This window comes from Phocoena phocoena, chromosome 14, assembly GCF_963924675.1.
Source record: "Phocoena phocoena chromosome 14, mPhoPho1.1, whole genome shotgun sequence".
Classification (NCBI taxonomy): Eukaryota; Metazoa; Chordata; class Mammalia; order Artiodactyla; family Phocoenidae; genus Phocoena; species Phocoena phocoena.
Window position 1 is genome coordinate 65,745,112 of NC_089232.1, and position 27,240 is coordinate 65,772,351.

General features: G+C 45.8%; 1 protein-coding gene across 1 annotated transcript in view; it reads left to right on the plus strand.

Annotated features, from left to right (window-relative positions):
* The window catches only part of CAPN13 (calpain 13), a 78,876-nt gene extending 56,319 nt beyond the window's left edge, over positions 1-22,557 (plus strand). Inside the window, 2 exon segments of the mRNA XM_065890833.1 lie at positions 357-412; positions 22,447-22,557. Coding sequence (XP_065746905.1) covers positions 357-412; positions 22,447-22,557 — 167 coding nt within the window.
* Positions 22,558-27,240: the final 4,683 nt, after the last annotated feature.

Genomic DNA, 27,240 nt, shown 5'->3' on the forward strand with positions numbered 1-27,240 from the left:
GAGCAGAACGCTGGGAGGGTAAAGGAGAAGCCAGAGGTACAGTCTTGCTCCAGAGAATTCGCAGCTGGACAAGGGAGGTGCCCCGAGATACCTGCTAAAACAAGCCCCGCATCCCCACAGCCGAGTGTGGAGAGTACAAAGTGTAAGGAAGCTGCAGCGGGCAGGGACGTGTGGGGCAGAGCAGTCAGGGGGCTGTTTTGAGGGCTGAGCCTGAGCCACGGGTGTAGAGTTTGGCTAGAAAGAGAAATGGAGGGGAGGCCGAGCACACTCCAGGCCTTCACACAGAATCACCACGTTGGCTTTCATCACACGTGGGCCCAGGCCTGTCCTGATTCTTCTCCTCCTCTTTACCCTAGAAGCGTTCCAGAACCTCTCCAAGGACGGAAAAGGACTCTACCTGAGAGAAATGGAGGTGAGGTACCTTCCCCTCACAGAGACAGGGCACAACCCCAGGCTACCTCCCCTCACCTGATTCCAGGGGGCATTTCTCTCCCTGAGGTTATTGAACAGTCTGTCAAAGGCCCGCCAAGCTGCCGGCCCCCTGCCTCCAATTACTGCCTTTATATATTGCTGGCTGCCAAGGCTGCTTTAGGATCCTGGCAGACAGATCTTATTTCTTCCAATAGCTTAATAAAGCAGAGGATTGTGTGGAAGTCATAAATCCAGGAGGGAACTAAGGAACACCTGCGGAGCTCGCTGTTTTTTTTAATTTATTTATTTTATTTATTTATTTTTGGCTGCGTTGGGTCTTCGTTGTGGCGCGCTGGCTTCTCACTGCGGTGGCTTCTCATGCTGCAGAGCACGGGCTGTAGGCACGCGGGCTCGGTAGTTGTGGCTTGCGGGCTCTAGAGCGCAGGCTCAGTAGTTGTGGCGCACGGGCTTAGTTGCTCCGCAACATGCGGGATCTTCCTGGATCAGGGCTTGAACCCGTGTCCCCTGCATTGGCAGGTGGATTCCTAACCACTGTGCCACCAGGGAAGCCCCATGAGCTCACTGTACATTAAACTTACTCCCAGTGAGTTTTTAGAAAGAGCCTCCTGACCCAGCCAGCTGGTTGACCTCAGCTGTCCCTCTCAGTGCCCGGCTATTCAGGGAGCAGCGGAAGATATGCTGTAATAGAGGGCCGAGACCTCCTGCTTGGGTTGGAATTAGCTGGAAAAGGTTGATGAGACTAGACTGAGATCTTTCAAGGGAAGAGGGTACCGTTTGCCCTGCTCTGTGTTAAGGTAACTAGTTTAAAGTTGTGTTGTAACGAGGATGCTTATTTCTCACTGGATGAACCTGGTGATGTACAACTGAAGCCAGGAGGAGAGCAGACCCCAGAGCCCAGATAAGACGACATAGCTTTAGAATCATTTCCTCCCAGGGGCACAGCGCATCTTCCCCTCCAGGAACTGCACACAAGACTCTCTCCCTGGGGGCAGCCTCCCCAGAGATTACAGAGCCCTTTTCTATGTGAGCCAAGGCTCAGCTGCTTGGCCCATGAGTTTCAAGGTCAAGGCTGCAGATTTCATCCAAGTCATGTAGAACAGGGGGCATCCGTGAAAGAGTGTGGCCTGGAGGTTATGAGGGAGGGATTTAGAATTCTTTTTAAATTTTCTTTTTATTGAGATATAATTGACATTTAACACTGTGTTCATTTTAGGCGTACAACATAATGCTTTGATGTATGTATGTATTGTGAAACAATTACCATGATAAGTTTGGTTATCACCTCACATAGTTACAATTTTTTTTCTTGTGATGAGAACTTTTACAATCTACTCTCTTAGCATCTTGCAAATCTAGAACACAGTATAGTCACCGTGCTGTATGTTAACCGCCCCAAGACCTCTGTATCTTATAACTGAAGGTTTGCACCTTTGGACCACCTTCACCCATTTTGACCAACCCCCTTACCTCCCACCAGTGGCAAGCACTTTGTTCTCTGTATCTATGAATTCAGTTGTGCTTTTTTTTATTAGTTTCCACATGTAAGTGAAATCATACAGTATTTCTCTCTCTGACTTATTTCACTTAGCATAATACCCTCAAGGTTCATCCATGTTGTCACTAATGGCAGGGCTTTCTTCTTTTTTATGGCTGAATAATATTCTGTTGTATGTATATATGTATACCACATTTTCTTTATCCATTCGTCTATTGATGGACATGTATCAGTAGGTTGTTTCTGTGTCTTGGCTACTGTAAATAATGTGGCAATGAACAGGAAGGTGTCTGTATCTTTCCGAGTTAGTGTTTTTATTTTCTTTGGATAAATACCCAGAAGTAGAATTGTTGGATCATATGATAGTTCTATTATTAATTTTTTTTCAATTAAGTGACCGTTTATTGAATAACACCTATATGAGAGACACTGTGCTGGGCTCCAGGGATACAGAGATAAATGAAATTCGCGTGGTTTCTGCCCTCAGTTCCTCTCTGTCTAGTGGGAGAGGTAGTTCTGTAATAGGAAACTACACTCTAATATACAAGATGCAATGAAAGAGGCTTGGGTGCTGTACGGACACTAAGGGGTGTCCAGATGAGTTCAGCTTTGGATATGGTGATGTGCTTGTGGGACACCCATATGGAGATCTCCCATAGACAGCTGAACATACAGGTCTTTAGGGAAATCAAACTCGGTCATTGCCCTGGAGGGTCTTGCTATGGAGTGAAAGAGACAGAAATGTAAATACTGAATATAATAGATCAATTGCAATGCTCTGTAGTGAAAGCTAACACAGAAGTTTGCACAAAGATGATGGTACAACTAAGTTGGCCTGGAAGTTGTGATGTCTCTCTAGGAGACAGCCTAGGAGCTGAGTCTTCAATGATTAGGAGTTGCTGTCCGGTGTTGTGGGCTCTTGATGAGGTCATCGTTCACATGGAGTACTTTGGATGGACTGAGCGAGACTTCAAGGTAGAGGGACATCACCAGCTGGGCAGTCAGCGGACAGTGTGCAGGCAGCTGGTCACGGAGGCCCTCCTCTGAGGGCAAGACCCACAGCTCACAGTCTTCCTTGACACAAGTAAAAGGTGGCATGCTGTGCCCACTCCAGTGGTGGGTGTGTCCGATGGTACTAAGAGTTGGTTTGGTGTCCTCTGGAGAGCAGACACCCAGAGCCTATTACAGATTTTTTAAGGAAACTCCATACAGTTTGCCATAGTGGCTGCACCAATTTACATTCCCACCAACAGTGCACAAAGGTTCCCTTTCTCCACCTCCTCACCAACACTTGTCTTTTTGATGATACTCATTCTACCGGGTGTGAGGTGACACTTCATTGGGGTTTTGATTTGCCTTTCCCTGATGATTAGTGATGTTGAGCACCTTTTCATGTGCCTGTTGGCCATCTGTATGTCTTCTTTGGGAAAACGTCTATTCAGATCCTCTGCCCATTTTTAAATCAGATTGGGATTTTTTTCTATTGAGTCATATGAGTTCTTTATATATTTTGGATATTAACCCCTTATCAGATATCTTTATTTCCTTCAGTGTTTCATTCTTTTCCCAACCTTGCCCTTTGCCCTTACTGTCTGCCCAGCCCTGGGTTAGTCACCTCATTCTTGATCCTTCATGTCTTGGCCCCACTGGGTTTCCATATTATTTATTCGTGTAAACCACTTCCCCAATCATAACATTCAAAACACTGTTTTGTTGCTGTGGCTCACTCCTTCCTTTTTTTTTTTTTGTAGAGCCTTATTGAAATATAATTCACATAGCATACAGTTTACCCATTTAAGGTATACAGCTCAGTGGTTTTCAACATAGTCACAGAGCTTGGCAACCATCACTACAATGTAAGTTTAGAACATTTTTCGTCACCACAAAAAGAAACTCCATGCTCATCAGCAGTCAAGTCCTATTTTTGCCTCATCCCTTTAGTCCTAGGTGACCACTAATGTACTTCTGAATCTATAGATTTGCCTATTCTGGACATTTTATATCATTGGAATCATGCAATAGGTGGTCTTTTGTGACTGACTTCTTTCACTTAACATAATGTTTTCAGGGTTCATCCAGGTGGTAGCATGAATTAGTACTTCATTCCTTTTTAGTGCCAAATAATATTTTCATCTTGTAGGTATACCGTATTTTATTCATCCATCATCAGTTGACGGGCACTTAGGTAGATTCTACTTTTTGACTATTGTAGCTAATCCTGCTATGAATGTTCGTGCACAAGTTTTTGCGTGGATGCATGTTTTCATTTCATTTGTATACTTAGAAATGGAATTGCTGGATCATGTGGTAACTTGATGTATAACATTTTGAGCAACCGTCAAACTGTCTTCCAAAGCAGCTACACCGCTTTACATTCCTACCAGCAGTAAATGAGAGTTCCAATTTCTCCACATTATCGGCAACACTTTTTTTATTAAAGTATACTTGATTTACAATACTGTGTTAGTTTCAGGTGTACAGCATAGTGATTCAGTATTTTTGCAGATTATATTCCATTAGAGGTTATTACAAGATAATGGGTATAAATCCTTGTACTATACAGTGTATCCTTGTTGCTTATCTATTTTGTATATAGTAGTTTTTACCTGTTAATCCCATACCCCTAATTTGTCCCTCCCCACTTCCCACTTCCCTTTGGTAAGCACAAGTTTGTAACCACAGACTCTATGTCTGTGAGTCTGTTTCTGTTTTGCATATACATACATTTATATTATTTTTTAGATTTCACATATAAGCAATATCATATAGTGTTTGTCTTTCTCTGTCTGACTTATTTCACTAAGCATAATATTCTCTAGGTCCATCCACATGGCTTCAAATGGCAGAATTTCCTTCTTTTTTATGGCTGAGTAATATTCCATTGTATCTATACCACACCTTCTTAAGCCAGTCGTCTGCTCATGGGCACTTAGATTGCTTCCATGTCTCAGCTATTGTAAATAGTGCTGCTATGAACATTGTAGTGCATGAATCTTTTTGAGTTAGTTTTAATTTTTTCTGGATATATACCCAGGAGTGGAATTTCTAGAGCATATGGTAGTTCTATCTTCAGTTTTTTGAGGAACCTCCATACTGTTCTCCATAGTGGCTGTACCAATTTACATTCCCACCAACAGTGTATAAGGGTTCCCTTTTCTCCACACCCTCTCCAACATTTGTTATTTGTAGACTTTTTGATGACAGCCATTATGACAGGTGTGAGGTGATACCTCATTGTGGTTTTGGTTTGCATTTCTCTAATAATTAGCAATGTTGAGTGGCTTTTCATGTGCCTATTTGTCATCTGTATGTCTTGTTTAGAAAAATGTCTATTGAAGTCTTCTGCCTATTTTTTATATTGAGTTGTATGAGCTGTTTGTATATTTTGGATATTAACCACTTGTCATTCGCATCATTTGCAAATATTTTTTCCATTCCATAGGTTATCTTTTCATTTCCTTTGCTATGCAAACGTATTTATTTTTGCTTTTATTTATTTTACCTTAGGAGACTGATCCAAGAAAATATTCCTATGATTTATGTAAAAGAGTATTCTGGCTATGTTCTCTTCTCAGAGTTTTATGTGAGCGAATGTTCTAACCTCATTGTTTTACATGTGGCTGTCCAGTTTTCCCAGTGCTAGTTGTTGAAGAGCCTGTCTTTTCTCCATTGTATATTCTTGCCTCCTTTGTCATAGGTTAATTTACCATAGGTATGTGGGTTTATTTCTGGGCTCTCTCTTCCGTTCCATTGATCTATGTGTCTGTTTTTGTGCCAATAACATGCTGCTTCGATTATTGTAGCTTTGTAGTACTGTCTAAAGTCTGGAAGGGTTATACCTCCAGGTTTATTCTTTTTTCTCGGGATTGCTTTAGCAATTTGGGGTCTTTTGTGGTTCCATATAAATTTTAGGATTATTTGTTCTACTTCTGTAAAAAATGTTCTGGGTAGTTTGATAGGGATTGCATTAAATCTGTAGATTGCTTTGGGTAGTGTGGTCATTTAAATAATATTAATTCTTCTAATACAAGAGCATGGGATATCTTTCCATTTCTTTAAATCATCTTCAATTTCCTTCATCTCGCCAACACTTTTCATTGTCTTTTTTATTATAGCCGTCCTAGAGGGTATGACGTTATATCTCATTGTGGTTTTGATTTGCAGTTCCCTGATAGCTCATGATGTTGAGTACTTTTTTGTTGTTTATCGGCCATTTGTATATCTTCTTTGGAGAAATGTCTGTTCAAATCCTTTGTCTGTTTTTAAAACTGGGTTATTTATCATTTTGTTGCTGAGTTGTAAGAGTTCTTTATATATATATTCTAGTTACCAGTCCCTTATCATCTATGTGATTTGCAAAAATTTTCTCCCATTCTGCAGGTTGTCTTAAGTTTCTTGATGATATCATTTTCAGTGTTTTTAATTTCGATGAAATCCAGCTTATCTATTTTTTCTTTTGTCACACTTTTGGTATTGTATCTAAGAAATCATTGTCTAACCCAAGATCATGAATACTTACTCCTATGTTTTTCTCCTAAGAGTTTTATAGTTTAGCTCTTACATTTAGGTCTCTGATCCATTCTGAGGTAATTTTTGTATATGGTGTGATGTAGGGGGTCCAACTTCATTCTTTTCCTGTATATCCAGTTGTCCCAGCACCATTTATTAAAGAGACTATTATTTGCCCCATTTTATTGTTTTGGCACCCTTTCCAAAAACCAGTTTATCATAATGTAAGGATTTATTCCTGAACTTTAAATTCTATCCCATTATCTTAATGTCTATCCTTTTGACAGTACCACACTCTGTTGATTACTATAGTTTTGTAGTATGTTTTGAAATCAGGAAATGTGAGTCTTCCAACTTGGTTTTCTTTCTCAAGATTGTTTTGGTGACTGAGTTCCTTGCATTTACATATGAATTTTAGGGTCAGCTTGACAAACTCTGCAGAAAATAAAGGCAGCTGGGATTTTTATGGCAATCACATAAATCTGTAGATCAATTTGGGGAGTATTGCCATCTTCACAACATAACATTTTCTGATCCATGAACATGAGATGTCTCTCCATTATTTTTAGATCTTGTTTAGTTTCTTTCAACAACATTTTGTGGTTTTCAGTGTAGAAGTCCTGCACTTCCTTTGTTAAATTTACTCCTAAGCATTTTATTCAATTTGATGCTATTATACATAATTTCACTCTTAGCTTACTCATTGCTAATGTATAGAAGTAAAATTGATTTTTGTATGTTCGGCCACCTTTCTGAACTTATTTCTTAGTTCTAATAGTTTTTTAGGGGATTCCTTAGGTTTTATGTATATAAAATCATGTCATCTGCAAATGGAGATAGTTTTATTTTCTCCATTCCAATCTGGATGACTTTTATTTACTTTTCTTGTCTAACTGTCCTGGCTAGAACTTCTAATACAATGCTGAGTAGAGGTGGAGAAAGCAGACATTCTTGTGTTCCTGATCTTGGGAGAGAACTCCCAAGTCTTTCACCGATAAGTATATGTTAGCTGTGGGTTTTGTTTTTTTGTTTTGGCTGCACCACGCAGCATGTGGGGTCTTAGTTCCCTGACCAGGGATGGAACCTGCACCTCCTGCAGTTGAAGTGCAGAGTCTTAACCACTGGACCGCCAGGGAAGTCCCGCTCTGGGGTTTTTGTAGATACCATTTGTCAAGTTGAGGAAGTTCCCCTGTATTTGTAGTTTGCTAAATCAGCATGCTTTTAATTACTGTCTTGATGTCTGTATTCCCTGCTACGCTGTAAGCCTAGGTATGTCTTATTTGTTGCTATCTCCTTAGCATGTGGAGAAACCACTCAGTAACGATTTCCAAAATGACTGAAAGAAATTGTCCTTTCAGCTTTGTGTCTTCCTTTGTTTTGTTCTCATCCCAACTTCTGTAAATGGGGTGTAAACATTGTTAAAATTGTCAACATTGTCTTAAACCCACATCTTCCTGCTATTTCAGCTATTTCTATTTTCTTGCCCATTGGGATTACTGGAGAGCAGATAGTTAACATTATCTTGTTATAATCTCCAATACATCATGACCTATATTCTTTTATAAAGGCTATCGTCTAACCCATTGATCCTCTCACTCTTTTGAAATCTGCTTTCCGAAGTCTCAGGAACATTTCAACTCTGGCCAACATTCCCTTACCCTGCTATTACAAAGTCAAAGTTACTTTCTTCCAGGATTCCCATCACTCCCGGGTTCACTGTTGGCCAACACTCAATCCAGAGGCGGATTCCCTCACCTTGCTCATTTGGTCCTCCGTGCCAGGAAGCAGTCACGGGAACTAGGGAAGGCCTTATCAGATGAGCTATGTGAGCTTCTCCCCAGAGACTTGGGGTTGCTGAAGCTCCTCTCCAGTCTACCCATTCTGGGCTGCTTCCTACAAACTGTGTACAAGAAGCTTCTACCTGCCCTTGGACTCACCAGGAAAGCTGGGGTGTACTCCCATTGTGAGAACATTTCTGTTCCTCTCTCTCACCTTCATCCCATCTGCTCTCCTCTAACTTAGTAAACTACGATATTAAAACCGACCGGACAACTCCTCTTCCTCCCCTCTCATCATATCTGTTTCTTTCGAACAAAGCACACACTTCGGTTGTCACACTGGGGGCCATGTTTATGTTAAAATTATTTTAAAATATTGAATTCTTACTTTAAGGAATGCTAATACTCTGTGCTTTGGTGTATGGTCCTTGGACATTTGAGGCTATGTTGATCTTAACTGATTTCAGAGTCTAGAGGTTTCGTACACTGCAAGTCACACCCTGCTGAGAGTTTGTCTAGCTGATGTCATCTACATTCACGTTGATCTACTGTCAATATGGCAGTAAAGTGCCTTATTCTAACAAAGTTAGCGTTTAGAACAGTTTCCCACTAGGCATAAATAAAGTGTCTGGAGGAAGGGGCCACCTCCTCCTACTCTGCATGAGGGTGAAATATGGGCAGCGGTGGCCCTGTTTCTGCTGATTTACCAACAGCAGTTTTCACAAGAGTGAGTCTGCTTCTATCCTAATAAATCCATCTCTCCAGCCTTCAGACCAAAGAAATTCTTTCTGAGAGCTGAGTCTGGATTTGCCTCTGGTGTTAGGAAGACTCCCCACCTCCTTTGGCAAACATACACCTGGTGATTACCAGGCACCTTTCACCCCTAGGGTGTGCAGCTTTCCAGGGCTAGCTTTTAAAGAGAAATGTATCCAACTAGGACAATAACATGGAAACTCCAAGGACATAAACGAAGATGGAGAAATAGGTGGAATCCAGGAAACGGGGGGTCCAGCACTATATCCTTCACTCACCACGGAAGTCCAAAGGCCAGAGCTGCAGAGCTGAACGAGAGAGCCAGAAGCCCAGCAGGGAGCAGGAAAAGCGACCTATGGGAAAAACGGAACCAGTAGTTTTATCTAATTGCTTAATCATGGGAAAAATAGTGTTCCAAAGGATTTTGAATTTCTGCTGGGGGTTAGAAGAATTATTAGGATAACGACATAGACCAAGCAGATTTTTAAAAAATTAATTAATTTATTGTTGGCTGTGTTGGGTCTTCGTTTCTGTGCCAGGGCTTTCTCCAGTTGTGGAGGGCGGGGGCCACTCTTCATCGCGGTGCACAGGCCTCTCACTATCGCGGCCTCTCGTTGCGGAGCACAGGCTCCAGACTCGCAGGCTCAGTAGCTGTGGCTCACAGGCCCAGTTGCTCCGCGGCATGTGGGATCTTCCCAGACTGGGGCACAAACCCGTGTCCCCTGCATCGGCAGGCGGACTCTCAACCACTGCACCACCAGGGAAGCCCCAAGCAGATTTTTTAAATGAGGTAATTGCTAACTCCTGGAAGAACAAAGACTTCTTAGAAGAAAGGAAATATGAACCTAGAGTTTTTCTTCACTCAGCGGAATAAAATAAAAATTGAGTATTGATTTAACAAAAAAATGCGACATAATATATTAGAGAATGGAGGGAGAAAAGATACAGGCATGAAAGTGGGGTTAGGAGCACCCCAGCCCCATCTTCCATGAGGAGTCAGTAGCCATTTAAAATTGATAAGTCAAGGGGTGACCATATAAAATATTATTTAGAAGTAAAGAGTTCAGAAGAAAGAGTTCGGAGAGAGGAATTTTGGATAGGAATGGGGCAGGGGACTGCTGTTTTTGCTTCACGCTTGTATGAATGTCTTGAATTTTTAAATTATGTACCTTGGGCTGGACCTTTATGAAAAATAAATAAGCAAACTAGCAAATAATCTGAGAGACAAGAGTTTAAGACTCAAGAGAAGAGGAGGGAGACGGAGAAGAACAGTTGAGGTGGCTTCTTTACCAGGTAGGCAGGAAAGATGTTTGATTATAGTTGTAGAAAAAAATGTCTATGCAGAGATATCACTTGAATCCAAGAGACAAGCCCTCGAGAAAAGCCACTATTCCCCGGGGGTCCACAGCCAGCAGACCAGAACTCAGCTAGACCAGAGGACAGAGTTATAGTTATTCTAGCTGCCCCTCTTCTCAGCCCTTCCATCCTGTCCAGGGGATCGGAGGAACTGACTTCCCCTCCACTTTGCTGCAGGCACTCAGGTGCTAAATGGACTATGGTTTGTGCTCAGACAGGGCAGAGTAGGTGGGTAGGGTGCCTCTGGGGAATTTTGAAGAATAAAGTAGGGACATTGCCATCCATTGGAGCCATGGGTGTGATGGAGCTGGTCCAGCCTTGCCAGTAGGTGGTACAGGTGCTCCCTCTGTTGTCTGGTGGACCTGAACAGCATCTGTGGGAAAGGGGCCTGGCCTCTGTAGTCACTCGAAGGAAAAGCTTCTGTACTCACCCCGGACCTTTTGCATTTGAGCATCTGTGTCTTTCTCTAAGACAAATTCCCAGTGATCACTCAAGAATCTGGCCCTTGTTCCATTGGGCTGTGCTGCCCCCAAAGGTGTGATACATCAAAGCCTGCGCTGCTTGGAGCATAGTCAAAGCCGCCTTCGAGGATCCTGGGCCAGGTCCTCAGCTGGGTGAAGCTCTGGTTAGCCCACGATCATAGAACAGGTCATCTGAATACTTCAGAACTCCAGCCTGGAATCCCAGGAGAATGAAGCAGAAGATGATCCCTCGTGGGAGAGCAGGGGAGAAGCTGCATCTCGGTTCCCCTCCCATCAACCCAATCATTTCTCAGTCTGCCCGCCCACAGGGTGCTGTGCGTGACATCGGAACGGTCCGTTGGGTGTTTGCAGAATTAGTCGTACTCTCCGATATCTGAATCCTGTTTCACAGCCAGGTGGCAAAATAAAGGTCTTCAACTCCATGACAAATAGGATCTTAGTTCTGGATGAAAAATACCTTTGGGGGAGGGGAAATCCAGCCAGCAAGGTGGACGCCTCCCTCACTCCTATAATCCATAAAATGGTCATCAGATAGCTCTAAAAGATCATGCCCCACCAGAGTGTAGAAGAGCTTCCAGAGAGTGACCAGGCCAGACCCCACTTAGGAGAACTGACATTTGAGAACTCATTCCTAGAAGCATCTCTCCAGTGAGGGAATCCTAGCAAATGCGTGTGTCAAGAGAATAGGAGGGCTAGAAACTGCCAGGGTGTGACCGTTCTGAGAAGAGACCATCAGAAGGTTGATGCCATGGGCAGGGGTGCGCCATCATGCAAACGCCCATACTCAGGTACTAAGTTAGCGTTTGGAGGTGGATGCATCCCGGTACGAGGAACAAACACACAGCCGACTAACCTGCCTCTCACAGGAACTGCTGCGAAGTGTTTGCAATCATTTCAGTAGCATAGCAGGGTCAGACACACAGCATAGCTTGGGCCACGTCATTGGGCCTCCTGGCCCTGGGCTTGGCTGACCAGGATAGATGGCCATGGTTATCAGCATGGACTTCAGAGGTAGACAGAGCTAATGCCTGAAGACCCCAAGTCCTGGGCCATCAGACTGCCCTCTTAGGTAAGATTTTCTGCATGCGAAACACTGGTCCCGACTGGTCAACACAGACTCTGCTTTAAAAAAATGGACAGCTCAAAAAAATGAATGGGCTGCTTTGGCAGGACTCAGAGATGACCTTCACCTGTACCTCCGGGTAGAAGGTCCAACACACCTGCACACTTCGTTGCTCCAGCCACACGCCTAGAAACCCAAGTCCCCTGACTCAGTGACTGTGCCCTCCGCAGCAGCTGGGCCTAAGCAGCCCCCAAGCGGAGGGACACAAAGGACAGGCCTGCTTCCCCGGAGCGGGAGGTTACCCTGGTGGGAGTGCACGTGTGTACACAAACACACACACCGGGGAAACCCAGGCCCAGAGAGCAGCTCTGCATGCAAACGCGGTGGTTTGGGGTGACGTCAATCTTCTCCCTGGAACAGAAATAGGTTCCCTGGTTCTTGCCACCTCCAGGCCCAATGGGGACAGAGGCAGGATTACAGTGGAACAGTACAGCACATGTCATGCCTGTGCTTTCCCTCTTCCCTCCCCCATCTCCTGTGCTCCATCAAGGGCCCTGACCCACCAGGACAGAATCCAGGAGGACCTCAGATATAGCCAACTCAGTTCAACGATGGGTTTTCCAACCTCAAAAAATGTTCCACTCGCCTATGTTTTAAATTAAGATGATAAAACTTATCCAAATCTAAACATTTAAAACTTTCAGTTTCATATAATAGCCAGTTAGGAGGAGGGGCTGGGAATAGGGAAAGGGCAGGGAGTGTGGAATAGAAGAAAAGGTTAAGCGGAAGGGAGGAACGGAGAGTATATCAGGCGAGAAAATAGGAACCACTCAAGGTATATCAAAAAGGACGTATTTAACACAGGGAGTGAGTTGCTCACAAAATTGTTGGGTTTGCTGGAGGAGCGCAGGCCAGACACAATCACCACCAGCTCCCAGGTTCACCACCAGCTTTCAGAGAACCAAGAAGCTGCTGCTGCCGCCGCCACACTTACCAGATACGACAGGGGGCGGCCAGAAACGGTCACAGCTGCCTGCAGGCCTAAGCAGGTGACTTGCAGGACAAAACCTCACATCTGCTGAAGCCCCCGTGTCTGCCCGCCCTGCCAGAGGCAGAATAATAAGGCTCTGCCTCTCTGCTGCCTTTCAGGTCATAAGTGCATCTCACCGATGGGACTTAAAATATATCCGGGACTCTTCTAAAGGCTTCCAGCCCCTGCCAAATGGAAGAGGGTATAGAAAGGGGGTATAAAGATTGTCAGGTGCCAACAGACAATAGTCAGCACAGGGGAAAGAGAAAAATGGGAGGAGAGGGAACGACAAGCAGATGGAGATGGAGAGCTGGCGGGGAGGATGATTCAGACAGACAGGGGCAAACAAATGAGGCGTGGCAGGGAGCAATACAGACAAATAAGACAGGAGAGACTGAGGACAAGACAGAAGTCAGGAGATTACGTAACAACCTAAATGGGAAAAGAATTTGAAAAAGAATAGGTACATATATGGGCTTCCCTGGTGGCGCAGTGGTTAAGAATCCGCCTGCCAACGCAGGGAACAGGGGTTTGATCCCTGGTCCAGGAAGATCCCACATGCCGCAGAGCAACTAAGCCCACGAGCCACAACTACTGAGCCCGCATGCCACAACTACTGAAGCCCGTGTGCCTGGAGCCCATGCTTGGCAACAAGAGAAGCCACTGCAATGAGAAGCCCGTGCACCGCAACGAAGAGTAGCCCTCACTTGCCACAATTAGAGAAAGCCCAAGTGCAGCAACAAAGACCCAATGCAGCCCAAAATAAATAAATTTATTTATAAAAAAAAGAATTGATACATGCATATGTATAACTGAATCACTTTGCTGTACCCCTGAAACTAACACAACATGTTAATCAACTATACTCCAACCTAAAATAAAAAGTTAAAAAAAAAAAAACAGAAGGAGGAAGACTGGGGTCTATGGACGTTGATCGCAGTGGTGGCCATAGACCCAATCATCTGAAATCTGTTGCCAGTGGAAATGCTGACTTGCCCGACACCAATCAGAGTGGTAGCTCTCAAACGTCATTGTGCATAAAAATTAGGAATAGCTTTTCTAAAAAACTTCAGAAATTCCGATCTGGAAAGTCTGGTGCTAGACCTGGGAATCTGCTTTTTTCTTTGAAAGCTCTCAAGTGATCCTGTGGTCCTCAGGTGACTTTTCAGGACTCACTGCTTTTGCAGCTCCGCTGAATGGTGGAAATGCTCCGGGCTGCAGCAACCAGGATGGCTATGAAATACCCGATGAATTCAAGCTTAAAGTCTGCTCTGGTCAGAGGCCTCCCGCCACCCCTCCCCCACCCCCTCAGCCCCACGCCTGCTGCCCTGGACGGCTGAGATCCCTCCCCACCACCTCCCAGCTCGCTGTTCCCCTCCTTCCAGCTCCCAGAGAACTGATGCCCTAGTTGATTTTTACCCCTAAACAAGCTAATTAAGCAGTAATCCTGGAAGAATCCATCACTCTGACAACGTTGTTGATTAACCATCCCCCAGCCAAGCCAAAACTGCTTAATATCCCAACGGAGTGGTCAGTAATGAGTAGAGCTGCGGCACTGGGCTGTGCAGAGCAGGTGATGCCTGGATATCAGCAGTTAGATGCAGAAAGGGCAGGCGGGCCGACTTTGCGGCCAGGTGGAGGACAGTGGAGAGGACGATGGATGGGCTTGAGGCTGCACAGGCTGCGGCATCCCTAGCCAGATTCTAGACCATTCTTTCTGAGACCACCGAACGCCCCCAGAGGGTTTCTAAGGTTATGAACAACTCTGGACCATGGGAGAAGGACCATGTGAAAGGGGCTCCACACAGAGACATAATTCTCCAACTTCATAGCTGTGGCAACTGTTTAACTGCTGAGTAAGAGAAGGTTTACACAGGCAAAAACAATAGAATGACTGCATTCAGGGATCAATTTCAAGTCCAGACTGATACATCTTTCTTTTTTTCCACACTTAGACTCTTGTTTTAAACACCCCTCCGTTCCCTTAAAAGATTTACTTTCTTCAGTGCTCAGAAAACAAGTCTCTTGGACCGAGCAGGACGTGGTAAAACACTGCCCCCTGATGGTCACAGTTGAGGCCGCTTCAAAGCATCCACCTTCCGAAGGTTCCTTCCCCTCAAGTACCCAGTGTGGGCTCAGCAAGGAGCCTCCAGCCAGCCTGGCTGGAGCTCGCCATCTGAGCTGCCATCTCTGCAAAATTGCCCCATCCTCTGTCCGACTTTGAATCCTCATCTCATTTCTTCCCTTTTTTGGCATAAAGGATGGATGACATTGGTAAATACTCTTTTGTGTTTTGTTTTGTTATATTAGAAGATAACAATTTATTGTTTGAACAAGGGAGTGATATGATGAAAGTAGAGTTTATGGTAGATTAATCTAGTAAAATGTGTGGGATAGATAAGAAGCAAGAGAGTTGATTCAAGGAAGCTAGATAGGAGAACGTGGCAGTTAATATATAAGGGCTTGATTTAGGAGAGAAGACATAAAAATTAAGCATGTAGTCATGAATCTAATAGACCCATATCCACAGTGCGCTGTTTCCGTCACTAAATCAGGTTTCACTTATTTTACTCTATTAGCTATGTCAGTACTTACTAGAAGACTCTATGTTATCATTTAGAAACTGCATCTCTCTCTCTCTCCCCTCCCCCCCACCCCCCGACTTCCAGGTAGAATTTGATCTTACTCATGTAAAGCTCACTCAAATAGGAGTAGTCCTTGTATGGAGAAGAATTCTGAGTTGGTAAATACTCTTGACCAAGGGAAGGAAACTGACCCCCAGCTGTGCCCTTCTGATGGGATCACTGACATGCCATGTCATCTTATGTCTTGAAGAGTTTCCAATTCTGTTCAGGCACAAAGAAAAGAAAAATAGTTGAGAGTAAGTGCTCAATAGAGTTAAGAGAATGAATGGCTGAGCATGTGTGGTGTAGAGACAGGCAGCATGGTGGAGTGGACAGAGCACTGGGAAAGGCCTCTGGAGTCCCAGGTTCAAGTCCTGGTTCTGCCTCCATCCAGCTATGTGTGCTTTGGGAATGGCCTTCTCTTTCTCGGCTTCCCTTAAAATGAAGGGACTGAAGTTGGAGATCTCTAAGGTCCCTTCCACGGCACACACTTGGGGAGCCAGAGCCTAAGAATTCTAAGCCAGAGACAGCAATTAGGCAGGAAAAAAGAGCCCCTAACAATACAGCAGCAAGAGCTCTTACTGGGACCCACTCTCTAGAGAAATAAACGATGCTGTTTTCCCTCAGCCTGGGAGGGGCTACTCCTTTTATGATTTTTCAGCGATGAAAATTTCAAAAGCCCCTTCGCTGTATATTACAGCATAAGGAATATGGTCCATAATATTGTAATAACTCTGTGTAGGGACAGATGGTTGCTAGACTTACCATGGTGATCACTGCATAATGTATGCAAATGTCAAATCATTTTGTAGTTTACCTGAAAATTAACATAATATTGGACATCAACCATATTTCAATTAAAACATTTTTTTAAAAAACCTTATGCATGGAATGAAAAAACAGTGCCCCTTCACTCACCCAGAGTTGGTCATTAGCTTTGACACTGCCCTGGAAAGGTGGAATCCAGGCCACAGTGCAGCCACGGATGGTGGTGAGACAGTGACACCTCGTGGCTATCTCCACTAATCACAGCCCAGCCCTGCTTCTCGGCACTTGCGAAAGCCCCGTCCTTCCCAGGGCAGCATTAACCCTCAGTGAGTGGGAATGATGCAGGGCCCTGGGTTGTAATCTGAGTCTTGCCACTGCCTCTCTGTCTGACCGTCCTCAGTTTCTTCAAAAGGGAGTCTGGTCCTTAAGTCTTTCCCTTCCAACTGCCTTGTTCTCTGGACTTGCATGACTCACGGTGTGTAGTCAGGGATCCTAGGTCCATGCAGTGTGCAGGATGTCCCTACTGAGAAGGCATGGCCCCGAGTTCACCAGTAGGACCCTGGGGTCCCACCCACCCCGTGATCATGCACGGTCCTGCCGCGCACCCACCTCCTTGAGACAGCCAGACCATTGACCACAGATGTTCCATCCAAGGCGTGCCTCCATCCCGGCTGCCAGCTGCTGAGGCGGGAAGAGGTAACAGGACCAGCCAGAAGGAAACCTCATTGAGCCAGCTTTCTATTGGGTGTGGGGAGGACTTCACCTGCTCTTGTCCTCTTTGGGTACCAGAATCTTGCCCTATTGGTGGGACTCATAGGGTTCATGTATCCCCAAAGAACAATGTAGAAGGCTTCTTTTTAATACACTTTCCTCCCTGTACTGATACCCACACAAGCTGCAAAGAACGAGGGTTGTGTGCCGAAGATTCTGAACCTCCCGCCAGGTACTCATGATGTTTTGGCATGGCTGGAGACACAGAGGCTGAGTTTTGGGGTCTTTCCTGAGTATCACATTATTCTTACCCTAGAAGAACTGGGCTTCCTGCCTCTTGAGCCATGTCCCTTATCACTAGTTTCTGGTCTGTATTTACTTGTCTTTCTCCAAGTGTAATCTCTGAGTGCTGCATGGTGTCCGCAGAAGACCGTGATGCTTTCCAATATGGCTGTGTTCATGTCACCATCACTCCCTATGGCTTCCCTAGATTGTCCCCAAGAAGTGTACAGTGGTAACACCCAGGAACCCCTTGAAGAGGGAAGTCATTCAGGTTGGGGATGCAGTTTCTAGAGTTGCCACAGCTTCTGGTGGTATGTGGCAAATTTTCCCTGGTTATTAAGGAGAGTATGTAAAAATACTTTTTTGGAGATGGAGAGCACATGAGCTATCATTTTAAAACACCTACTCTACATTAATCAGGGTCCAGTCCGGAGACAAGAATCATACCAGCTGTTGGAATAGGGAAAATTTAATACGAAGAATGATTAACTAGTGAAGGGTAGTTAACTACTAAAAGGGGCAATAGAGGACTCTAAGGAAGACAGGAATAGGAAATGCTGGAAGGAGCTGCCACCTCCAAGGATAAGGGAGGTTCCCCAATGATGGAAGGAAGAACTTGGATGAGATTCAGACCACTTGGGAGAGAGTGTGGCTGCAGCCCACTGGTTGGTGGAGAAGTTCACTGCGGCTCCAGCCAGGAGCTGAAGCACAGGAGGTACCCCTGCTGGGAGCCAGAAAAACTCCCTGAGAGAGCCCCACTGGGTGAGAGAGCCTAGATGCCGCTGGCAGTCACATTGCAGGAAGAAAAAAGGCACACTGGAGCCAGGAAGGGGAGCTCTTCCTCTGTGCGCCTTGCAGTGTCCCCCTAGCACCCTCTACTGTCTCTCTGGTAAAGGACAAGTGTTGACAAGGTCCAACTGCAGTATTACAAAGCAGGGCAAGGAAGGGTGAATTTGGAGTTGAAAGCAACAAATTGATCGCAGGAACACCTACTCCATGGCAGGCCCTGTGCTTGCATTTCTATCAAGAATCTAGTATAATCTCAAGCATAATTCCTTGAAATAGATAATAGAATTACCATTTTAATGTTAAGAGGGTACTGAAAGCTAGAAGTAACCTGAGAAGGACATGCAGCTAACATACGTGGCTGGGCTGGTGTTTTGACTGCTGTGTGTGTGATTCTAGAGTCCAGTCTCCTACCGCAAGCTAACAGTGCCTCTCTCCGTAAAGGGTGAAGGGCAGTGAGATCCTGCTCTCCTCCCTTCAACCCTCCTCCTCCATGAACTCACATAAACCTTCCCAGCATTGCTTCTTGGGCTCTCCTCCTGAGAGAGACCGACAGTGTGACAGATGCCCTGGGGTTGCTCTAAGGCAGTGATTCCCAAACCGGAATCACTGGAAGAGCTTGGTGAAAATAGAGGCTCCTGGGCCTTCTCTGTAGGTACCAATTTTATAGGTTGGCAGGGGGAGCTGAAATCTGCATTTAACAAACTCCCCAGAAATCCCGATGCTCCAAGAAAGGAGCATCAACCTCTCCACTGGGCTGGAAGTGGCAGGTGAGAAGCTGCCTGGCCTTCGCTGGGGGGAAGGGGACTTCACGCTAACAAGCTCCTCTCAGCCCCAGCGCCCCGCGGAAAGGTCAATATTGATACCTGGCTTCTGAAATGAAAATCAAATAGGACACATGGATCTGCTTCATGGGTGATGAAGTTGTAATGGCTCTTACGGAGGCTGAATTGATTCCTATCTGTCAGCTGGAAAATTGGAAGATGGGCTCCAGGACTCCTGGCCCCCTGGCCTGGCAGTCCTTTAGGCGTATTTTCTGGACAGGAGGTATTTCTGAGCTAGAGCTTGCCAGGCAATCCCATCCGGCGCAGGAATAAGAGCCACCAGCTTTTGAGCACCTACCATGTGCCAGGAACTATGCTCCAATCCTTAAACACGCCTGCAAAGGTTAATACCACAACTAGGAGACAGGAAACTGGGGGTCTGCCCAAGGCCACACAGATACAAGGGCGGAGCTGAAATTCAGGCACGTGTGGGTCTTACTCCAAAGCTTACTCCATGGCCTTGGGAGGGGGACCAGCTCCTGGTTCAGACCCCCTGCTGGGGGAGAGCCACGCTCCAGGAGGCCTGGGGGCCATGTGCTCATGGTCAGGTAGTTAACATCTTCCCTTTGGTGGGGGTTTTAACATCTATAAACCAACTCAGGAAGCGTATATCAGATGCTATTATCTAGGTCCTTCAGAGAGGAGCTAAAGCAGAGGATATAGGCGAGGAGTCTGTCCTGGTGAGGGGTCTGTCCCAGAAAGGCCTCACAGGGTCAGTGACATAAACCCATAGAACTATAACACCAAGAATGAACCCTAACATAAACTGTGGACTCTGGGTGATAACGACATGTCAGTGTAGTTCTTTGATCGTAGCATATGTACTACTCTGGTGGGGGGATGCCTCCCACCAGGGGACAGGGGGCAGGGGTGGGGGGGCACGGGGCATATGGTAACTCCCTATACTTTCCCCTCAGTCTTTCTCTGGACCTAGAATTGCTCTACAAACTAGTCTATTTAAAAGAGAAAAAAACCTACTGCCTCTTTATTTATTTATTTGGCTGCGCCGGGTCTTCGTTGCGGCGTGTGGGATCTTTAGTTGCGACATGCGGGATCTTTAGTTGCGGCATGCGGGATCTTTAGTTGCGGCATGCGGGATCTTTAGTTGCGGCATGCGGGATCTTTAGTTGCGGCATGTAGGATCTTTAGTTGCGGCATGTGGGATCTATTTCCCTGACCAGGGATTGAACCGGGGCCCCTGCATTGGAAGCACAGAGTCTTAGCCACTGGACCACAGGGAAGTCCCCCAAATTACTGCCTCTTAATGTGGTTGTGAGATTGTTAAGTAAGTTATAAAAGGGCCTAGCCCAGGATTTGGCAGGCATCGGGGTCCCTGGCAGCTGAATGAGGGGAGGTATCACCCCGTAAGCTCAGTGTAGACCCAGGAGGACCCTGACAGGGGAAGAAGAGCAGTGCTCCTCTCTGCCACCTCGTCCCCCTCAGGGAGCCCTCTGGGGGCGTGGGGACAGGTGTAAGAATTAAGGACCAGACTGAACCAAGTGTTAATAAACCAGAAGACAGGACAGCAAATATGGCCCAGGGCTGGATATGATAACAGGCCCAGGTCTAGGATTTGTAAGATCAGTCCCTCCCTCTCTCCCTCTCACCACATAAACCTCATAGCGAACAGAAGGAACCAGAAGGGACTGGCTATTTGGAAAAAGCATAAATCTGGCGGGCCATTCCCCTGCTCTGAAGCCCGTACTTGCTCCCCAGTACCCTCACCTGGCACACAGGCCTTCCCTCCACTTCCTCTGCTCTACGGCCACTCTGGGTACCATTCAGTGGAATAGAAAAGAGAATGGGTGGGTGTCCAGAAACCCAAATTTTAGACCCAACTGTGTGGTAGCTGTGTGACCTTGGGAGCACCTCTCCTCCTCTCTGTGCCTCAGTTTCCCCAGACTGGATTCTTTCCTTCCTCCTTTCACTGAATACACTACTGAGTGCCCACTATGAGCATGACAATCTCTAAGGTCCTTCCTGTTGTGATATTATGTCTTATTCAGTGTAGTTCAAATGCACTGGGAGAGATATAAAACACACACGAAGTGTAAAAATGAAAATGAAGAAGTCCCCTTAATCATGGTTCCCAGAGATGTGCATTTCCTTCCAGGCTCTGCCTTTTGAATCCCCATTTGTGTGCCCACCTTTGTGGGAATGGAACACTTGTTTGCAAAGTGCTTAGATAACTTCAAAGATTGCAGGGCTGTGACTTTGCCCTCAGTATCTGATCCAGGATAAAAGTGGTTGCCTCCGGACCAAAGAGCTTGATCCTCTTTGAGTCCCCCTCCATGGTCACACCTGTCCTCCCTGTCAATCCCCCTCCCCTATGAGACGATCTAGAGCTTCTCTGGGGGGAAGCACATGATGCTCAAACAAGCATGAGATCGGCTCTAAACAGGCTTCCAATTCTAGCTCCAACGTTTACTTGCTGTGTGACCTTGGGGAGTTACTTAACATCTCTGAACCTTGTTGTCCTCTATCTGTTTGGTGGAGGAAGTAAATTCCTACCTGAACAGGTGTTGTAAGGTTAAGCAAAATGACACAGGTAATGTTTCTGGTCACATAAATAGCAGTACCACTTTATTTAATATGAGCTATTAGGTATCTTGTCCTCACATGAGAGAATCCATGTAACGCATTAGGACAGTCAGTGCCTTGGTAAGAACTCCACAAGCTATTTCTCTCACCCTCTTCAGTCAGTTTCATTTTCCTCCCTGTGACTGCCAGGTGGCAGCATGGGGCCATGGAACAGAGCCCTCTCATAATGTGAGTGCTGTCAGGGACCCTGGAGTGACAATAACCACAGACTGTTTATTGAGCTCTTACCATGCTGGGTGCATGAGGGCACCTCATAAACACCTTCCTTTAACCCTTGTAAGTTCATATGGGGGGAGGTTCAGTCACCTGCCTCGTGCAGGGGAGGAATGACGGGCTCAGGCAGGAGGATCCATAATGGAGCAGAGCCTATAATCAAAAGCTCCCCTGCACGCAGCCCGGGCACCTGCCCGCTGCACTTGGCAGCCTGGTGGGTTGCAGGAGCCTCACCAGGTGGATGAGGACAGTGGGGCCCAAGGAGGGGAGAAGGGACCGGAAGCCAGGGCCCTGACCCCAAGCAGGTACGCTTTCCTGCAGGACCCAGTCTCCAGGGAGGATCCCCTCGGCCAAGGTCCCCTCTGCCGTGAGGCTCAGCCTGGGGCACTCTGGGGGGCGCTGGGAACCCCAGGAAAGCAAGCACATGATGTCCTCCTGTCTGATCCTGCTCATCCAACAGGACCTCTTCCGATCCTCAAGTAATCTTTACCTCCAGGAGCCACGGTGATTTGTGGAAAACTTCCTCCAAATCCCCAGCTAATCCTCCTTTGGCTGAACCCTTCAGTGATCGCATTTGCGGCTGGTGGCCTCTAATCCCTCCGGCCCCAAGAATTCCTGGGAAAGCACATGTGCAGACCTGTGGCATGCTGGGGCCTGGTGCCCAGTGAGTCTGAGCTGGGCGCACCGGGGACCTCCAGCTTGTCCCTCAGCGTCAACCTCCTTTTCTCCCTCCCGCGAGTCTCACCGGCAGCAGGTGGGGGAGAAGCCTGGGTCTGTGCCTGGCGGTGCCTGGACAGGGCAGCTGGCCGACAGCCGAGAAGCTGGGGCTGCCACCCTCTACACCGCGTGATTCTCAGAGGGATGCTCTTGTTTGAGGTTAGGGCCTCAGTTTCTTCCTCTCAAAAATGGGGATAAAAATAGTCTTTAGGGATGCTTATGAGGATGTACGAAGGTAACGTATTTAATGAGCCTAAGGCAGAGGCTGGAACCTAACCAGCCATCAGAGCTGGGCAGCTGTGGTTAACCTAGAGTGTCTCCCTGCCATCCCCACCCCTCAGTAACGACCTCAGCCCTCCTCTCTCTCCCACCTCTGGAGGCGCGGACACCTGCACAGCAGCTCCTCACACAGGCTGCGTGGTGCAATGGCGTGAGAGCCACTGTGGGCTGTGCGGGGTCTAGGGCTGCCAGTAGGGCCACGGTTCCGGTGCTGGGGAGAGGCCGAGGACCTGCAGCTCCGAGGTGTACCCAATGCAGGAGAGATGCCTGGTGTGGCCACCGTCAGGTGCGGGGCTCAAGCTCTTGAGAGGTGAAGGAGTGCAGGGCCAGGGAGGCAGGCAGGCTGGGGTGGGGCAGCCCCGCATCCCTGGCAGGGGTGGACCAGCCCAGCTGGACAGACAGGGTGATCCCAGGTGCTGCCCAGGCAGGCAGAGTTTACAGAGAGATGCTACAGGGGCCAGCTCCATGAGCCGGGATAAACGACTGGATCTTTGAGGCACAGTATTTTTATAACCCACAAGTCAGCAGGGGGCCCTGCCCCTAAGGAGGGCTGGCTCAAACTCCCCTGTGGAGGTTCAGCTCCCTCCTGGAGCCCCTGTCCTGACCCCCTGCCTCTGCACCTTCCATCTCCACTCTGGGCTCACAGCTGTGCCCTTATCTCCCCCCAGGTGTGGGCCTCTTTATGGATTCCTGTTGCCTTTCCCTCTGTCCATGCAATACTGAAAAAAAAACAGTAAAAACTAAACTCCCTCACACTCTTCAGGATAGAGGGCTCCAGACTTTTCCTGGGGTCCTGCCTGTTTAACCCAAAGCACAAAAGCTCGCCCTTGGCCAGAAGCCAGCTGCCTCCTGCCGGGGAGACCCCTGCCCACCCTAGTCCAGCTACTTTTGTGGTGTTAGCTTCCACTGTGGCCCAGAGGCTGGAGCCGGAGCCGCCATGTGCTGGCAGCCTGTGTGTTAGAAAAGAGGCCGTGGCTTGTATTCCGAGGAGTGTGTCTTACTGAAGGTGTTTGAAATCTAGCTCCTCTCTCAGCCTAGAAGTCATCACCCCTCTGTTCACTGGAGTTCCTCCAAGGAGCCTGGCATATAAGGAGGCAAGGAATAAAATATGGGGTCTTTATTCCTACAATTAAAATACATGGCATTCAATCAATACTTTGCTAACTTTTAACATAACAGAAACACTTTGCTCATCATCAAACCTCATGCAGAACCCCAGTACAGGTAAAATAGTGAAGACAGATGGCTTGGCTGGATCTGGAGGAGACATGAGGGCTCAATCCCACCCCTCCCCCCACCCTCACAGGAGGACAGAAAGGGAAACTAAAATGTCTCTGTCACCAGTGTAAGGTCATCCAGCTTAACTCTTACTAAGACAGATGCAAATTAAAACTGCACTGAGAGTACGACCTATCACATCAGACAGTTGCTGCAGACCTTCTCTGAACCCTAACTTCTCTTCAGGAGCCACACCTAAGCTCTGAGACTGCTAGTCAGCCAGTACCACGCAGAAAGAAGTGATACAGTAAGCACGTCCAAAAGCTCTGATATGGTCTCATCCCAGGTACTTTGCACGTAGGCAACACCAGTACATCACAAAGTATTCATTCCACTGGAAGGCAGATGACATCGTTGATTTTGTTTCCAGAAAGAGGGCAGACAGCAGAAGCAAGAAGAACTACAATTCTGCAGCCTATGGAAGGAAAACCACATTCACAGAAAGATAGACAAAATGAAAAGGCAGAGGGCTATGTACCAGATGAAGGAACAAGACCAAACCCCAGAAAAACAACTAAATAAAGTGGAGATAGGCAACATTCCATAAAAAGAATTCAGAATAATGGTAGTGAAGATGAGCCAGGACCTCGGAAAAAGAATGGAGGCAAAGATTGAGAAGATGCAAGAAAAGTTTAACAAAGACCTAGAAGAATTAAAGACCAAACAAACAGAGATGAACAATACAATAACTGAAATGAAAACTACACTAGAAGGAATCCGTAGCAGAATAACTGAGGCAGAAGAACAGATAAGTGACCTGGAAGACAGAATGGTGGAATTCACTGCTGTGGAACAGAATAAAGAAAAAAGAATGAAAAGAAATGAAGACAGCCTAAGAGACCTGTAGGACAACATTAAATGCAACCACATTTGCATTAGAGGGGTCCCAGAAGGAGAAGAAAGAGAGAAAGGGCCTGAGAAAATATTTGAAGAGATTATAGTTGAAAACTTCCCTAATGTGGGAAACGAAATAGCCACCCAAGTCCAGGAAGCACAGAGAGTCCCAGGAAGGATAAACCCAAGGAGAAACATGCCGAGACACATAGTAATCAAATTGACAAAAATTAAAGACAAAGAACAATTATTGAAAGCAACAAGGGAAAAATGACAAATAACATACAAGGGAACTCCCATAAGGTTAACAGCTGATTTCTCAGCAGAAACTCTACAAGCCAAAGGGAGTGGCATGATATATTTAAAGTGATGAAAGGGAAGAACCTACAACCAAGATTACTCTACCCACAAGGATCTCATTCAGATTCAATGGAGAAATCAAAAGCTTTACAGACAAGCAAAAGTTAAGAGAGTTCAGCACCACCAAACCCGCTCCACAACAAATGCTAAAGGAATTTCTCTAAGTGGGAAACACAAGAGAAGAAAAGGACCTACAAAAACAAACCCATAAAAATTAAGAAAATGGTAATAGGATCGTACACATCGATCATTACCTTAAACGTGAATGGATTAAATGCTCCAACCAAAAGACACAGGCTCGCTGAATGGATATAAAAACAAGACCCATATATATGCTGTCTACAAGAGACCCACTTCAGACTTAGGGACACAAACAGACTGAAAGTGAGGGGATAGAAAAAGATATTCCATGCAAATGCAAATCAAAAGAAAGCTGGAGTAGCAATACTCATGTCAGACAAAATAGACTTTAAAATAAAGAATATTATAAGAGACAAAGAAGGACACTACATAATGATCAAGGGATCAATCCAAGAAGACGATATAGCAATTATAAATGTATATGCACCCAAAATAGGAGCACCTCAATACATAAGGCAACTGCTAACAGCTATAAAAGAGGAAATCGACAGTAACACAATAATTGTGGGGGACTTTAACACCTCACTTATACCAATGGACAGATCATCCAGACAGAAAATTCATAAGGAAACACAAGCTTTAAATGACACAATAGACCAGTTAGATTTAATTGATATTTATAGGACATTCCATCCAAAAACAGCAGATCACACTTTCTTCTCAAGTGCACATGGGACATTCTCCAGGATAGATCACACCTTGGGTCACATATCAAGCCTTGGTAAATTTAAGAAAATTGAAGTCATATCACGCATCTTTTCTGAACAAAATGCTATGAGATTAGAAATCAATTACAAGGAAAAAGCCGTTAAAAACACAAACACATGGAGGCTAAACAATACGTTACTAAATAACCACGAGATCACTGAAGAAATCAAAGAGGAAACCAAAAACTACCTAGAGACAAATGACAACGAAAACACAATGATCCAAAACCTATGGGATGCAGCAAAAGCAGTTCTAAGAGGGAAGTTTATAGCAATGCAATCCTATCTCAAGAAACAAGAAATATCTCAAATAAATGATCTAACCTTACACCTAAAGGAACTAGAGAAAGAAGAACAAATAAAATCCAAAGTTAGTAGAAGGAAAGAAATAATAAAGAGCACAGCAGAAATAAATGAAATAGAAACAAAGAAAACAATAGCAAAGATCGATAAAACTGAAAGCTGGTTCTTTGAGAAGATAAACAAAATTGATAAACCTTTAGCCAGACTCATCAAGAAAAAGAGGGAGGGCTTCCTTGGTGGCGCAGTGGTTGAGAGTCCGCTTGCCGATGCAGGGGACGCGGGTTCGTGCCCCGGTCTGGGAAGATCCCACATGCTGCGGAGCGGCTGGGCCCGTGAGCCATGGCTGCTGAGCCTGCGCGTCCGGAGCCTGTGCTCCGCAACGGGAGAGGCCACAGCAGTGAGAGGCCGGTGTACCGCAAAAAAAAAAGAAAAAGAAAAAGAAAAAGAGGGAGAGGACTCAAATCAATGAAATTAGAAATGAAGAAGAAGTTACAACAGACACTGCAGAAATACAAAGCATCCTAAGAGACTATTACAAGCAACTCTATGCCAATAAAATGGACAACCTGGAAGAAATGGACAAATTCTTAGAAAGGTATAACCTTCCAAGACTGAACCAGGAAGAAACAGAAAATATGAACACACCAATCACAAGTAATGAAACTGTGATTAAAAACCTTCCAACAAACAAAAGTCCAGGACCAGATGGCTTCACAGCTGAATTCTCTCAAACATTTAGAGAAGAGCTAACACCTATCCTTCTCAAACTCTTATATAAAACTGCAGAGGAAGGAACACTCCCAAATGCATTCTATGAGGCCACCATCACCCTGATACCAAAACCAGACAAAGATACTACAAGAAAAGAAGATTACAGACCAATATCACTGATGAATGTAGATGCAAAAATCCTC